This window comes from Ambystoma mexicanum, chromosome 1p (genome assembly GCF_040938575.1).
Source record: "Ambystoma mexicanum isolate Mex_15411 chromosome 1p, UKY_AmexF1_1, whole genome shotgun sequence".
Lineage (NCBI taxonomy): Eukaryota > Metazoa > Chordata > Amphibia > Caudata > Ambystomatidae > Ambystoma > Ambystoma mexicanum.
The window spans coordinates 468,653,022-468,669,543 of NC_090921.1; the positions used below are offsets into that span (position 1 = coordinate 468,653,022).

Here is a 16,522-nt window from a genome sequence, read left to right on the forward strand (position 1 = left end):
GCAGGGAACGGATATGTGTGGGCAATGTCGTCGGCGGGTGACCCCTCCTCCACCTGGGCCCGGGTGGCATGAGGGGACGGCCACCGAGTCATGGTCCTCACCTGGGGAGAAGGCTGCAGGTGAGGAGGGCCTCGCGGCCAGTCCTCCCCTACACTTCCTAAAAATATATTTACAGAAGAGAATGGAACATCTACATAGAAGATGCATTTGATAAGCTTCCAGATATCATACCAAAATTTAACAATATATGAACATTCAAAGAACATATGCATATATGTAGCGGGGGATAAGCCACGTGACCAGCATTTTGCATCATAATTCGGCTTAGCCTATTTGGCCAGAGTAATGAATGCTCTATGAATGAAGTAAGTGTTGTGTAATATTTGCTGACTCCGATAATTGTTTAATTTTGGAAAACAGGCTGTGCCAAATATGATCTTCAAACATGTAACCTAAGTCAAATTCCCATTTCAGACGAATTGGACAAACCTTAAATGTTGAAGTGAGCAAATTATATATTTTTGAGGCTCTAACTTCTCTAGTCATGGTTAGGTGCAGTAGACTGAGGGCGTCTGGAGTAAGAATCTCATAAGAAAAGTGGCCGAGTGCATCAAGACAGGAGTTGATTAATTTATTGTAAAATTGAAAATCTGTCTTGTCTATGGTAAATATGGTAGAGAATTTTTGGAAGGAGAGAATAGTAGGACCATCTATAATGTGTTGGATGAATCCAATTCCTTTTTTAATCCATGCTTTGCGATTAAGGATCTTTTTATTTATTAGTATATTCTTGTTATGCCATAGTAACGGGGAAAGATACTTATTGGGGGTTTTAGTATGGGGAAAGAAAGGTTTGTAGGGCTAAAACGGATGCTTTAATAGGTTCCAAAATGTTTTTTGAGGTATGATTAAATATGTATATATAATCAGTAATATGTGGTTGAACTGTGTTTTTCTAATGTACACCAAGTCGGGGTGTAGGCGAATTCGGGATCAGTGAACCATTGGCGAGCGTGTTTTATGAGAAACGCAGAGTGGCATAACATAGTCAGGGAATGTAACGCCTCCCATTTCATAGGGTGCTTTAACTTTAGTTAGCGCAATTCTTTTACTTTTTCCTACTCCCCAAAGAAAATTTAGTAGTACGGAATAAATGGATTTGAAAAAGGAAAGGGATAATTGAGCGGAGAGAAGCTGAAGATAATATAGAACTATAGGAGTTAGCATCATTTTAATTGTATCTAAACGCCCCCACCAGGAAAGGTGAAGTGGGGACCATTTGGATGTAAGATCCTTAAGAGTATCCAGTAAGGTTTTAGTGTTGAGTTTGATAGCTTCTTGGATAGTAGGGGCAAAACAAAGTCCTAAATATTTGATGGAGCTACTGCTCCATTTGAGGCTGAAAATGTCAATGTCCTGCTTAAGACAGTAGGGATTTAAGCACCTAATTTCTGATTTTTTACTATTTAGTTTGTATCCTGAAACATGACCGAACTGAGTGTACATACAAGAGGTTATGAATATGAAGTTTGCGGTTTTTGATTAAGATAATATAGTCCGCATATGCAGCCATTTTGGTAATTGAGGCACCTACTTGAATTCCCGGGATATTCTTGTTGGATCTTATTAATTCTAGTAATGGTTCAAGGGAGAGAATATTTAATAATGGTGAAAAGGGGCAGCCCTGCCGCGTTCCTCTGAGCAAGGGAAAGAATGAGTATGTTTGACCATTTAAGTAGATAGCGGAGTTGGGGGCAGAATAAAGGAGTTTAACAAGTGAGCTACATTTTTCACCACAATCGTGCCAGCGTAGGGTTTGAAACATAAAATTCCAATCGACACGATCAGAAGCTTTCTCTGAATCCAATGCAATGGCAGCGTAGCCTCGAGTGTCTTTATCTTTGGCTGCTAGTTTAATGGCAGTAAGTAGGAGTCTGGCATTGGATGATATGTTGCATCCTTTTACATAACCTGTTTGATCTGCTTTGACCAGATTTGGGAGTGAGGATTCAATTCTGTTAGCTAGTATTTTGGCAAAAATGTTGCTTTCTATGTTGATAAGGGAAATGGGTTGGTAATTACTGGGAAGGGTAATGTCTTCATCAGGTTTAGGGAAAATGATAAGTAAGGCTTCTGAGAAGGAACCTGAGGAAGATTTATGTGATATAAAGTATGAAAAGTGTTTTAAGTTTTGGGGTTAATACTTTGGATAAATTAATGTAGAATTTGGTGGAAAGGCCATTGGGGCCAGTTGCTTTACCTTTACTGAGGCTGTGAATAGCTTTAGTGATCTCAGAGGAGGTAATATCATTTTCAAGGTGAGATAGGGCTGATCCGGGGTATGCGGTGCGATTGATATTATTCAGAAAGGAATCAATGTTGTCTTTAGTAATTGAGCTTTCTGGAGTATAGAGATCAGTATAAAATTTCCTAAAGCATTCAAGTATTTCATCAGACCGGTTATGCCTTGAGTGTCTTTAATGTGAGAGATTTGAACGTTTTCCTTTTTGGTTTTTAAATAGGAAGCAAGCATTTTGCCCGCTTTGTTTGATAGATCTTTGTTTTGTATTTAAGTATGGTACTTAAAGCTCTGTGATTTCTTTATTGATTTCAAAGCGTATTTTAATTACTTGTAGGTTTGTGTCCACATAGTAGCGTTGCTCTGCAAGGGTGAGTTTAGAATAAAGGTCATCTAGGTGTTTTTCCCGAAGTTTTTTGCTCGAACCTGAGAGGGCCATTATGTGACTTCTTAAGACCGGTTTGAAAGCATTCCAATTATTAACAATAGAGGTATCATAGTCTTGGTTGTTATTGAAATATTGTTGAATGAAAGCTTTAACAGATTGAATTAACTGTGAATCCTTTAAAAGGAAATTAAGTTTCCATCTGGAAGCAACTCTGTTTGCATCTGTAAGGCAAAAGGATGTGATAACCGGTGCGTGGTCTGAAATATTGTAGATTTTAGAATCTATAATGGATCCAGAGAGGGTCTTAGTTGCAAAAATATAGTCAAGACGTGATAATGTATTGTGTGGGGGGGTGAAAGGTATAGTCCAATTGTGTGGGGGTGAGATGGCCTCCATAAATCTCCATTACTTTTTAAATATTTTTTCTAAACCCCTATGTGTTATGCTTTATAAGCACAGGTGTCCGGTTTACTAACTACGCCAATGATACCCAGATAGTCTTGGAACTATCTGGTTTATATAAGGACGATGTACTTAAAGTTAATGAGGTTTTTAAAGCTATACAAATTCGGATGGCAATGAATTCTCTAGCTCTTAATGAGGAAAAGACTGAGTTGCTGAGTGTTGCTACTCAACAGAAATTGAAAAAGCTGGATATGATATCATATGGTATTTGTAACGCGCCTATACACGTGTTTCAAGGCGCGACGAGGCAGGGAGGGGGGGGGACAAAGGGAGACAGACAACGATCTTACTAGGCCAGGTGTCATTCAGATCGCAAGTGCAGGGGTGGGGGAGGGGGAAAAGTGCAAGGGGAAGGGGAGGGGGGGGAGTGCAGTACAAGGTAAGTGGCGTAACGAAATAAATAAATAGGGCCAGCTGGTGGCAAGTGTGAGGTAAGTGCAGAACAAGTGCTGGGGGAGGGGGGGGGCTGTAGGGATACAGAGACAGTCCCGCAGTGCAAAGGGGTTCCAGGGCATCAGTGCAAGTGGAGAGTGGCAGGGCCCAGGGCCGAGGCCGTTTAGAGTGGTCCAGTTGCAGGATCAGTGCAGTTTCAGTGAGAAATTAAATTAGCTGTTCAGCAGGGGAGAGGGAGAGAGAAAGCAGAAGCAAAGAGGAAGGTTTTGAGGTGCTTCCGGAACCGGAGATGGTTCTCCTCAAGTTTCAGGGAGGCAGGAAGGCTGTTCCAGAGGGAGGCCCCTGCCGCGGAGAGAGATCTACCCCCAGCTCGTTGCTTCGAGAAGCGGCTAACCCTGAGGGAATTGGAGGCGGATGAGCGAAGGGCTCGGGAAGGAAGATATTTGGGAAGAGAGAGTTGAAGGTATTTAGGACCCAGGCCCCAGAAGGCCTTGTGGACAATGCAGAGGGTTTTGAACTTTATCCTCGCAGCCACTGGGAGCCAGTGTAGAGATTTCAGTCCTGGAGAGATACGGTCCCTGGGCTTGAGGCCAAGGACAAGTCTCGCAGTTCTGTTCTGGATGAGTTGCAGAGGGCGGAGAGTGGAGGCAGGCAGATTAAGATAGAGGCTGTTACAGTAGTCCAGCTTCGAGAGAACCAGGGCTCGGGAGACAGTGAGCTTCTGGGGGAAGGAGAGGAAGGGAAGAATACCTCTGAGGAGGTGCAGCTGGTAGTGTGACCTCTTGGCGACGTCAGAAATATGAGGAGAGAAGGAGAGTGTGGAGTCGAAGATGACCCCAAGGTTTTTTGCCTTGCAGGGAGGGGGCCAAGGGAGGCAGGCCAGAGAGCTACAGGGAAGGAGGGAGTGGGAGTACCGATGAGTAGGATCTCGGTCTTACTGGCATTAAGGCAGAGGTCATTGGCGGCACACCATTCTTGGATAGACAGACAGTCAGAGATGAGGGAAGGAGAGGGGGAGGCTGAGGGTAGCCTGAAGATGAGTTGGGTATCGTCCGCATAGCACTGGAAATTAGAGCAGAGAGCGGCGATGCGGTGGGCAAGGAGTGCCAGATACTGGTTGAACAGCCAGGGAGAGAGATTAGATCCCTGGGGGACACCACAGGTGGAGAAAAAGATGTCGGAGAGGAAGGGCCCCAGTTGGACCTGGGAGGGTCGATTTGAAAGGAAAGAGGTCAACCACGCCAGAGCCTGACCAGTGATACCCAGGTTTTCCCGGAGACGGTTGAGCAGGATGGCATGGTTGACAGTGTCAAAGGCAGAGGAGAGATCGAGCAGAATGAGAGCACACGGAGTGTTGGAATCGAAGTTCAAGAGCAGGTCTTCACGGATGTTCAGGAGAGCAGTTTCCGTGCTTCTGGCAGCTCTGAAGCCAGATTGATGGTCATGAAGACTACCAACAGATTCAGCATGGAGGTTAAGCTGGGAGATGGGCAGTTTCTCCAGGAGCTTGCCCAGGAAGGGAGTGATGGAGATAGGGCGATAGTTAGCCAGGCAGGAGGGGTCGGAAGAGGGTTTCTTGAGAAGAGGGTGCACAAGGGAGTGCTTGAGGGGGGAAGGGAAGACTCCAGAGGCGAAGGAGTGGTTGCAAAAGTCAGCCAGGGCAGGAGCCAGGGCGTCAATGTGGTCCTTGATAGTTTTGGAGCAACAGGGGTGAACCTGTTTAGACGAGACTTTCATAGATCGGACTTGTCTGGAAACCTCGTCAGCAGAGAAAGGTGGAAAGGCAGAGAAAGAGGGAGGAGGGGTGACCGCAGAAGGACCAGAGGAAGGGTCGGGTAGGGAGGGAGGGAGGGAGGTGAAAGGAGGAGAGCGAGGACAGGATGTCCTGAGTTTTAGAGATGAAGTGAGAGGCCAGTGCAGTGCAGAGGGCCTGGGAGGGGACAGGAGAGGTAGAGACTGCAACAGGGTTGGCCAGCTCCTTGCAGATTTTAAAGAGTTCGGCGGAGTTGTTTGATGCCGCAGAGATGCGGGCTTGGATAAGGGCTCTCTTCTTTGTGAGAACGGAGAGCCGGTACTGCCTTTGGAGCAGGCGGCAGGACAATTTGTCAGAGGATGAACATGAAGCACGCCATTTCCTCTCTGCAACCCTGCACTTGCGTTTTAGGGTGGCGAGATCCAAGTCCTACCAGGAGTTACATTTGGCTTTGCGCTTCAGGCGGATTCTCATGACGGGGGCAAGGATATCAAGAGTAACAGATATAGCAGAGTGGAGCATGGATGACCATTATGCATGTTTAAAGATAAATGGGAACGATATAATGGGGTCTGAACATGTGAAAAACGTCCATCTTTTTTGACTCCTTTTATCTTTTAAAAGGCATACCTCTTATTTGAATTCAACATGCGCTTTCTACATTAATCTACTCTGGCAAATTCGTCCATATCTGTCTGAATGTAACAGAGCTATGATTGCTGGTGCAATCATAAATACAAAATTGGATTACTGCAACAGTCTTTTGTTGGGTACATAAATAAAATACACAATTCAAAATGGTGCAGTTTGGGCAGTCTATGGACTGAGCCGCTGCTCCAAAAGATATCAATGGCCAGTAGGAGCTACATTGGCTCCCTGTGGAACAGCGGATACAATTCAAAGACTTCGTTCTGGTATATAAATGCCTGTCTGGCAAGGCACCGTGCTACCTTTCCAACAGGATTTAAGTAGTGTATGCGAGAAGGACCCTTTGTTCCAATAGCAATCAGTTATTGGACCTGCCACGTATCCCTCAAAAGGATTGGTAGTATCAGTTCTAACTTCTGGAACCTCCTCCCTCTGGACCTGAAGAGTTGTACATCAATCGCCTTATTTAAAAAACTGAAGACATTTCTGTTTGATGAAGGGATGATGTATTCTCTTTGTCTTTCTCTTTTTCTCTTTCTCTCTCTCAAAACCATTCCTCTCCCCACCTTCGTCTGTTTTTGTCTGTGTGCTTTGAGGCCTAAGGCCGAAATGGCGCTATATAAAGAATGATAGATGGAGAGGATCGACTTCAAATGCTGTGACACTGCCATAGGTTTCTTGAGGTTTGGAAATATGTTGTAAGGGTGTCTATCAGATATCAGCCGCACCTTGCCATATTCTCCCATGAGTGTTCCGTTTCGGCTGTGAGGGGATGTCCCGGAGCGGAGAGTCCAATCCTTCCTTAACATTGGGTGCCTTCTTGCTAAACATGTATTGAAAAAAGTGGGAAAATGCAAGTCTTCAGTTGGTTAAGGACTGCAGGTCTGATTTTAACTTGGTCCGAGAATTACAAGCGCCCTGCCTGGCACGTCCAAGTCGCAAAATACTTGGTGCGAATAGTGAGCCTACCTATCACGTCTCAAAACTACATAAATGTACCACTGTGTTGTCAACGTGCTGGGGCTCTGGACTGAGTTATGTATCGAGCCACGTCTGCAGCTCAATGTGATTGATGTATGCTCAAATTATTTTAAGCCATGTAATGAGCCGATTCTTGATGTGGTTCAATGAATGTAAAGGATGCTGTTGGATAACTTCAAATGCCTGCTTAACAAAAATACTTAAAACAATAAAAAATCATTAATGCATTATGTGCATACAAACTAAGGAAATTCTGGAGTTATTATTCAGATGTTTGTCCAACAACATTTTCCCCCAAATCAAAATAATTAAAGTAAATCTAAAGTATTTAATTCTCACAAACTGCTAGAAATTATAGAGCACTAAAGTACCCCATAGGTGTCATAGATACTGCCTATAAAAAAACTAGAGTGGAACAAGATCTATTAACAAAGTTAAAAATGAACAAACAGCTAATAAAACTCATAACTTTTAATAGAAAATCACAAGCTATTAGACATTGGAAGTTTCTCAATAATGACAATATGAGCCAACATATTGGTCAGAGGCCATAACGTTGCCACCAATAAGAACACTATTAGCATAGTTTCTTTGAGAATAAGAAACCGGAAGGCACAAAATGATTGCGATGAGCTGCCCCGCTCTGTTAGAGCATTCTTTGACCGGGTACTGGATATGATGGCCCTTCTTGATATTCCAGTACCTGAGCACCCACTCCACAGGAAGGGATGCTTTCTGGAGCCTTTACCCCATCACCTCAGGAACGCACTGGCCTGTTCCTCCTGAAGGACATTTTGACTGAGGCTGTAATGTCTGGGATAAGCCCCATACTGGGTTATACCTCAACAGGATTGATGCTTGATACAAGCTTTACTTCTCTGACGAGATGGCCTTATCGGCTTGTCCGTTCCCTTCCTCAACAGTGGTGGCAGCAGCCACCCTCCTGTCCAAATTGGCTTCTGCATCCTCCACGGCTGCTGCTCAAATCCTTTCTAAAGAGGATAAGCTTCTGGATGCCTTGGGCAAGAAAGTCTTTGCCAATTCGTCAAGCCAATGCCAAGCTCATCCTAGCAGCATCCAATCTGAGGCTGTAGAAAGAGTTAGCCGATTTCTAGGAGTGTAGTCCTGCGGATATGTTAGATGATTTCAAGGGCGGTTTGTTGGATGCCAAAGTGTTTGGGCAGGATCTACTGGAAGCTGCAGCAAACCACGTAGATACCTGAGCTCGAGGCCTGATGGTCTGGGTTGACCTCTCCCGCCAGGCGTGGCTCCACAGGAGGTTTTCAAAGGAAGTGCAAGACAAAGTACTGGACCTTCCTTTTGATGGCAAGGAATTGCTCCATTCTTCTACAGACGAACTCACGAAGGCGAGTACCCAGACCTCAAGTCTTTATCGGATCTGGCGAAAGCTCCGGCTAAGGCCCCTTAGACACAGAGGTCAGGGTCTTAAACTCAGTCCTCTGGATTCAGTGGGTTTCAGGAACGCAGTGTGTGCTGTACTGAACCTCTGGTTGGCAGGCCCCATCGCAAGCAACAACAGCAAGGTGGTCGGTTTGTCCCTCGCCCATCGGCCTCCTCACCAGGGACAGGTAGTCTCTCTGCCGACAAGTAACATTTCCAGTTCTGTGTACTCCCCTTAGATCTAAGCTTGGCGCCACGTGTTTTTACAAAGATGTCGGTCATCGCAGCTTTCCTCAGGCTGCAGGGAGTTCATGTATACCCATATCTGGACGATTGGCTCCTGTGCAGTCCCTGCCCACGGACGGCTTTGATCAATCTCCAGTCTCTCCTCCAGCTCCTGTTTCACCTTGGGCTGTGGGGCAACTGGTGGTAATCTTCCATGATGGTTTTTCAAGACCTGATTTTCCTGGGTTTTTCGTTGGAATACGGTCAGTACCAAGGTGTTCTAACGGCACACAGGCTTGCGGACTCATCAGCCACATGTCAGCTCTTCCACCAGTATTCGCACATGATGGCTTGGTGGTTCCAGGGCCTTCTGGGCCTCCTGGCTTCCTGCATGTTAGCCCTTATTCTTGCATGTCTGAAGATGAGGCATACTCAGTTGGTTCTTCGGAGCGCTTGGCCTAAGGCTTCAGACCCTGATTCCAAGATAATCCCAGTTACATCCTGCATGATGGCGGATCTACATTGGTGGTCCTCGACCGACAACCTTTCAGTGGGAGCCTCCTTCCCAGAGCCCTGTCCACAAGTGACGGTTACAATGGACTCGTAACTTCTTGGGTGGGGCGCAACGCTGGGCCACCTTCAAGTATTCAACCTTTGGACACTTCAGGACAAGCGATTTCATATCCATTATCTGTAACTTGTTGCAGTTTTTTATGGCGCTCAAAGCCTTTTCACTGTCATCATGAACTGGGTAATCCGTATTCGTACGGACAATTCTGTGGCAATGTTTTACATCAACAAGCAGGGTGGAACCAAGTCACCTCTCCTTGTGGACCTAGCCATATAGATTTGGGAATGGGCCATCCAGCACAACATTTGGCTCCTGGCTGTACACATTCCGGATCACATCAATGTAACTGCAGACTCACTCAGCCGCCAGTCAGCAGCCAGTTAAGAGTGGGAATTGAACACAGATGTTCTACCATTTTTCACCATTAAGGCACTCAGAAGTGGACCTCTTTGCAACCTTTACAAACGGGGAAACTTCCTCTTTATGCATCCAGACAGGGTCTTGGAGTGTCCTCTCTGGGAGACACTCTTGAGATTCCATGGCACAACATGAAGGCTAATGCCTTTCCTCCACTGCCTCTGATTCATTGGTCACTCTGCGAGCTCAGGAATGCATCAAATTGCTCTCTCCTCCTCATAGCTCCTTGGTGGCCAAACATATTTTGGGTTTCAGTACTTTAGCATCTGTCGATTCTTCCTCAGATCAGATTGCCGTGGATTCCTGATCTGCTTCACCAGTGCGATCACCAGATGTGGCACCCCTTCCCACAATCGTTCAGCTTGGGGGCCTGGTGCCTGAATTCAGATCTTTAGCGCAGCTTAATCTGTCAGAGGACAATATGCGCATCATCCAAGTGGCCAGAAAACCTACGAGAGCTCAATATAGGAGCAAATGGCTCAGTTTTTGTCACTGGTACTTAGCTAAAGAACTTGACTACAGGCACGCTACTGTTGACATTGTTCTATCTTTTGTCTCACCTCGCAGCTTCGGGTATTCATGTCTTTTCTTGCAGGACTTGATTATCTGCCATTGTGGCCTATCTATCCGCTGACAGCTGTTTCTTTTCTTTGACTAATCCAGCCATTAAAAGGCATTTTGCGGGTCTTCATCTGTTCCCACCTATACGCACTCCTCATCCCAAATGGGATTTGAATGTGGTCCTCATAGAATTATGCCATAAACCATTTGAACCCATGGCCACCACTGATCTCAAATACCTTTTGTGGAAGGTTGCTTTTTTGATCGCGGTGACATCGGCAAGGCGAGTAAGCGAGTTCCAAGTTCTCTGTGGAACATCCGTATCTCACCTTTCACAACAATGAGGTTTTGCTCCGCACTCATCCTTCTTTCCTGCTTAAAGTGGTTACCGATTTTAATCCGAACCAATCTATTTCCTTACCTTTTTTTCCTAACCCGCCATCGGATGCCGAGAGAGTCTTGCACAAGTTGGACGTCGGGCGAGCCCTGAAGTTTTATCTCGACGGAACGAGTGAGACGAAGGGCTCCTCACAGCTCTTTGTCACGTTCGGAGACCCAAAAGGGAAACCGGCTTCAAAGGCAACTATCTCCCAGTGGGTTGCTTCCTGCATTTCAGAAGACTATACCATCCAAGGTCTTCAACCTCTGAAAGGCATTCATGCTCATCTTGTACGTGGCAAAGTATCTGCTGTTGCCTTCCAAATGTATGTTCCTTGGGAAACCATCGCCAATGCGGCAACGTGGGTTCCACGTCAGCTTTTTGTAAGCATTATTGCTTGGACCTGAGCTCCAGGGCAGATGCCCAGTTTGGCCAGGCTGTTCTTTAGAACTTATTCCAGTAAGGGGTTTTTTCCATCCACCCAAACTAACTTTGGGGAGTGCTTGGGAATGTCCCCCAAGTATGGAGGAAAGGGGACGGACGTAGGAGTACAATAGTTACTCACCGTAGTGACTACCTTACTCCTAGTCCACTTCCCTCCATATACCCACCTGCCTTCCCCTCTATTATTGCTTAAAATGGTCTCAGACCTGGTGATGGAAAAGGGCGATGCGTGGTGCAGACCTCAGAAGTGCGGCCACGTGCAGTACCCCCACGTAAAAACAGGAGGACAAAAAATGTTTGATGCTGTTTTACGAAAGTGCTCTGGTCCCATCCCGAAGGACTACATGTCCCACAAGTATGGAGGAAAGGGGACTAGGAGTAAGGTAGTCACTATGGTGAGTAGTATTTTTCATGTGCCTAAGCAAAGCAATTTTAAGATGTACATAAACAGGATATTTCATCATTGGGGTATTTTGTGATTGACCAATTAGAGACGCAACCATGAGGTGTAGATAAAGAATCATGTCAGAAAAAAAACAATCTATCACAGATCTGGATACCAAGAGGGGACACAATGTAGATGAGAAAATGCATGTCTTCGTTGGAACTTGAATATGGGGGCTAGGGGAAGTGAAAAAGAAATGACAGGCACGGTCTCTCTTAACACCACCTTTAGAACATGATCTTACTCTATTTTTTTGTTTTACTACTCTTCCTAATGTATGTTTTCAATTGGATATGTGTTGGTTGTGGTAACAAGACCATGTACTTTGTCAGCAGCGAACCTCGGGCGATTTGGAATGCAAATATATGAATGTTGCGCTTTTCTCGGCAGAAAATTAATAGATCATGTAGTTATGTGGTACAACATGCTAATGAGAGATGGTGCAAAGAAGGAATTGTGTGGTGTTTGTGTATATATAGAATTGAGGTGTGAGCGATTTCTTTTCATGGCTGTCTTATAGCTTGCATCTTGAATTTTTGTTCCCTCTGTATATTAACTGTTGTGTCTGATTCTTATTTTGGTTTTTCTGTGCAGGTTAATGGCCCAGATGGTGTTCTGCAAAATGGTGCTGTGGATGATGCAACCAAAACTAGCCAACTGCTTGCAGAACTAAATTTTGAGGAAGATGAAGAAGATACCTATTATACAAAAGACCTCCCACTTCATGCTTGCAGGTAATTCAGAATCTAAAATAATTCCAGCTTTAGACTGTTTTCTAGAGGCCAAAATCAGGACTCTGCAAGTAGCCCTCTAGCCCATGTTTATCTTGCCAGTGCTTGAAATCCTCACTTGGCTCATTTTTATGCGGGCGTTTCTGTTGTATATCACTGTGTAGGCCTGTTATATACAGTGGAGCTCACAGAAAATAATTTGGGTCACTAGCAAGAAGATTGGCTCTGCTGGTATTTAGTTGCTTTAAGCATCTAGAGTCTGATCTTTCCATGGATATTGAAAAACAAAACAAACTATCAGTACTATTTACATGGAGGGTGCAAAAACAATGACAATGAAGTATATCTCTGAAATTTCATAGTGAAGCAAACTTTTTAAATTTGACAAATCTACTGTGAAGGGAGATGTTTCTGGAGGAAGTGGAATGGTGGAGGATGAAAGCTTCACGTTGCAGTTAATTGAACTTTGAGCCAAACCCTTCTACCAGCGTTCGCTAGTCTGTATGCCTGAGGTAGTGAACTTGTATGTGGTTCACAAGATACTTGTTATGTAACAAGTGTGCTAATTTTGAAATATGCAAATCCAATGTTTTGTATCTTTTCATGACAGTACGTTTGTGAACGTACTGGCTTGCTGCCCCATAGATTTTTATTTTGTTGAAAATTTGATTTTTATTAACATTTTTATAATTATGACATAAGGAGAGTAATATAAACATTCAAGTGCATAAAGAATGAAGTCACAACTTTCCCCCCACCCTTCATCCCCATCCCTCTCCCATACCATGGTTCGACGGATGAAAACAGCGTGCAACACATTATCTTAGCACACATTACGAGCAAAAGATAGTTCCACAAAAGGAGGGTGCTCAAACCGTAAGGTCCAATCTGTGGGGGCCACCTATCCCGTCATAACACGCTCCTCCCTAGCCTGGGGGGAGTATCCAGGCGATAACATTGTAATCAGGGGGACCGGACCGTCTGAGATGTCACTTATGCCTTAAACTTTACCCCCATATTTGTTGAAGAATGGACGCCATAGGGCCTCGATATCAGACTTGGATTCGTCAATCAGGTGAGTTAAGAACTCCATGTCGTAGATTGCCCGTATTTTTGAAACCCAATCTCCCTCCCCAGACGGTCGGGGTGATTTCCATTTTTGGGCCCAGCAGCATCTGGCCACGACTAGCATAACTTGTAACATTGGTTGTGTTTCACCATTGGACCCCCTCTACCTCAATACCAAACACCAGCCAGGGGGGGGATAGGGTTCTCTCAATTCCGTCGACCCCTTTAATCCATGACAGGACTTCACACCAATAGGTTTGCACCACCTGACATTTCCACCACATGTGAACATAGTCCCCTATTTCGGTGTGGCATTTCCAGCAGTGGGGGGGGGGTCATAGTCCTTTCTCATTCTGGCTATTCTCTGTGGAGGGTAGTGCCACCTGTGAATCGGCTTCAGAGCCTGGTGGCGATATTGGGACGCGGATGTGGAGCGGTTGGCCTGCCTACAGATCTTGGTCCATCTTTTCTCAGTTATGGGAGTGTCTAGATCCTTTTCCCATTGTACCTGAGAAGATGGGGGGAGGGGGAGGGGCTTAGGGTCCCGTGGGGTGGAGAACAAGAAGAAGCCATAGAGCCGTGATATCACCCCTTTGGTCCCTTTGTGTGTGTTAAGGAATTTCTCGAAGTCTGTTAAATCTCTCCTCAGCGTATTGCCCCATCTACTCTCAGTGAAAGGGGGGGGGAGGAAGGCGAGGTCTCATGAGAGGCGAGTCACAAGCTCAAGCGAGTCGGATGACGACTATTGCAGGAGCAGTTCTAGATCGGAGGGATTCACCTTATCAGAATCTCAGACCTCCCCAGAAGAGGATGAAAGCCAGCCTAAGAGTAAAAAAGGCAGGAGGGAAGAGGAGGATCCTGACGACCTTGTACATCAAAGGTCCAATGAGTGGGATGGTCCAAGGTCCTAAGAATGTTAGAATGAACGGTTTGTCGTTTAGAATTGTCCTTTCAACCTGGCGCCTATGTGCTTTGCATAATGACCACTATGAAGCACTGTTGTGCATTTGGTTTCACCACGTAGCGAGCACGTGTGAATTAATCACCCAATTTGGATACAAAGCGTTTGTGGATCCTGGCTACGGGTGAGCGCATGGGGTGCTTACTTTTCTGGTACACTGTATGCCAGAACGAACAGTACGCCATTTAAAAATGGCGTTACCAATTTGGTGCTTAAGTTTTGCAGAGAAAAGTGTGCCCCTTGTTTTTGAGACTTGGTGAAGAAATTGCAAACTTTCATTTTGTTGGAAAATACTGAATTAATTTCAGGCAATATTGATGTGCCGCAAGAGCTGTTGTGCCTCGGTATAATGGTTCAAACTAGGGCAAAACTTTAGGGGAAATTTAGTGTTCGCTTGGCTTTTTTCTTCTGCATTTCAGATTAATTATGAATGTTGAATATTATGGGATGGCAGCAATTTATTCATTTGATATGAGGGAATTGAATGTCCCAATCACAAAAGTTGAATCTATATTAATCATTTGATTCTTATTGTGAATTTATGGAGAAATGTGTGGTTTTCTCTGTTTTGGTCCTGTTCTCTGTTTTTCTAGGACCCCCGGTGTAGATTTCTATACGTCAGAAGCCCCTCTGAGCACCTAAATGAAGTCAAGAATGTCATCAAACCTGCTTGAATCCACTTAGTAGGTTTTGTCCTCAATAGGACAATCCATAACTGATTCAAAGGGTTCCAAGTGAATAGAGCAACATGTAAACCTTTGTGTTCTTTAGCAAATTTGAGTTGGCTGAATTTGAGCAGCTTACATTCCCATCTGGCTTGAAGGCATGGTAATAACCCTTGAATAGTCACATGCCAGGGATTGCTTTAATATTCAGTTTTACTCTCGCCTCCTTCCCAACCCTGCTACTGGAGTCTGGTTTCCAAACAAGTTATGTAGGTAGTCGTTTAGTTATTCAGCTCTGCGATCTTGCTTCTGTTATTATCTCAGCTAGATTTAAAATGTATAGCTCTGGGTATACTAGTACTGTTGACCAGATTGTACACATTTTTTTCTAGTTACTGTGGCATCCATGATCCAGCTTGTGTTGTCTACTGTAATACCAGCAAGAAATGGTTCTGCAATGGACGTGGAAATACTTCTGGAAGGTAGGTGGTACAAGTGTGAGAATGTTTAAACGTTCGTTTTTGATTACATTAAATTAATTAAATTTCTTTAATTTGGGACCGAATACGGATGTCTGTTCTTTGAATTGAGTTAATTCAGTACAAAGTTTCTTCGCCAAAAACCACAGTAAATGTAATTCGAGGGGATTGGGTCCTCCGACGTAGTCCAGATCTGACAGGTAATCATCACAGCTGTGCTGCTTCGGAAAATTTCCTGCGTCGATGATGTCGATACGCTGTCCTCGAGGGTCTCCGTCGAGCCGATGTCACCGGATGTTATCAGTAGGACGCACAATGCCCGTAGCCTCAGTTCCGTTTTTTTCCGTGATTTCTTGATCGGTTCTTCGAACTTGGTTTGTGAAGATTGTATTATTTCTTCCATCCTGCGGCCTGGTTTCAAGAAGTGTTGGGACTGCAGTTCCAAGATGTCGCTGACGGATCCGCACGCCGCCTGCCTCTGGGAGGACCAGGCTACGGACGATTGTGAAGAATGCCAGTCGCTCACGTCAAAGGCCTTGTGGGAGCGGGAGAAGCAGCTTTCGGTAGGTAGGGTTTCTAAACCCCGTAAACTGAAGTCCACTGGACTTTCCACCGACGATTCGAGGGGCAACTCTCTGCGTCGTCGGCGTAAGTCCAGGGGGGGGGTCTCGTTCCCGGAGTGGGTCCCGCCATTCCTCTGCCTCTTCGAGGCACTTGCGGAAGCGCTGTCACCGGTCACCTTCCCCGTCCGAGGACTTGCTTGTCCCAACAAGCACTCTACTCCTGTGGAATGGGAGGCATTTCACAAACAAATGTTTATTTTTGAATCACATGACTCCGGTCTTTCTCGCATTCGAGAAGCCGGCCGTGACCGTGCTAGAGCCACCACTTGCACACCTTCAAGCTCTGGTGGTCGGCGCGATCATCAAGAACCTTCGAAGTCTCGATCGGACAAGGTGGATCGCTCTAGCCATGCCCGCTCCCGGTCCTCGACGCCCTCGTGACCGTCGGAGCCTGTGAGGTCTTCTTCGAAGATGTCGACACCATCAGCGCCATGTCCGTCGAGAGGTTCACTCGAGGCTCCGAGGAAACCCTCAACGCCATCGGCGCAGAGGCCGTCTAAGGATACGCTCGGGGCACTGCCCTCGAGGACTCTGTCGAAGCCGTCGGCGCCAGGCTCATTGCCGATTCCGTTGACTCCTTTCGAGGATGCTTTGTCGGAGGTACCCATGGCACTGGGGAGCCCCC

The 16,522-nt window shown here is 45.5% G+C and overlaps 1 protein-coding gene across 3 annotated transcripts in view; it reads left to right on the forward strand.

The window, feature by feature from the left end:
• Positions 1 to 16,522, forward strand: part of UPF1 (UPF1 RNA helicase and ATPase) — a 1,138,135-nt gene that overhangs the window by 88,481 nt on the left and 1,033,132 nt on the right. For all 3 annotated transcript variants that reach the window (XM_069649320.1, XM_069649322.1, XM_069649321.1), the window contains exons 2-3: positions 11,965 to 12,104; positions 15,188 to 15,277. In XM_069649320.1, coding sequence (XP_069505421.1) covers positions 11,965 to 12,104; positions 15,188 to 15,277 — 230 coding nt within the window. The remainder of the gene's footprint in view (positions 1 to 11,964; positions 12,105 to 15,187; positions 15,278 to 16,522) is intronic.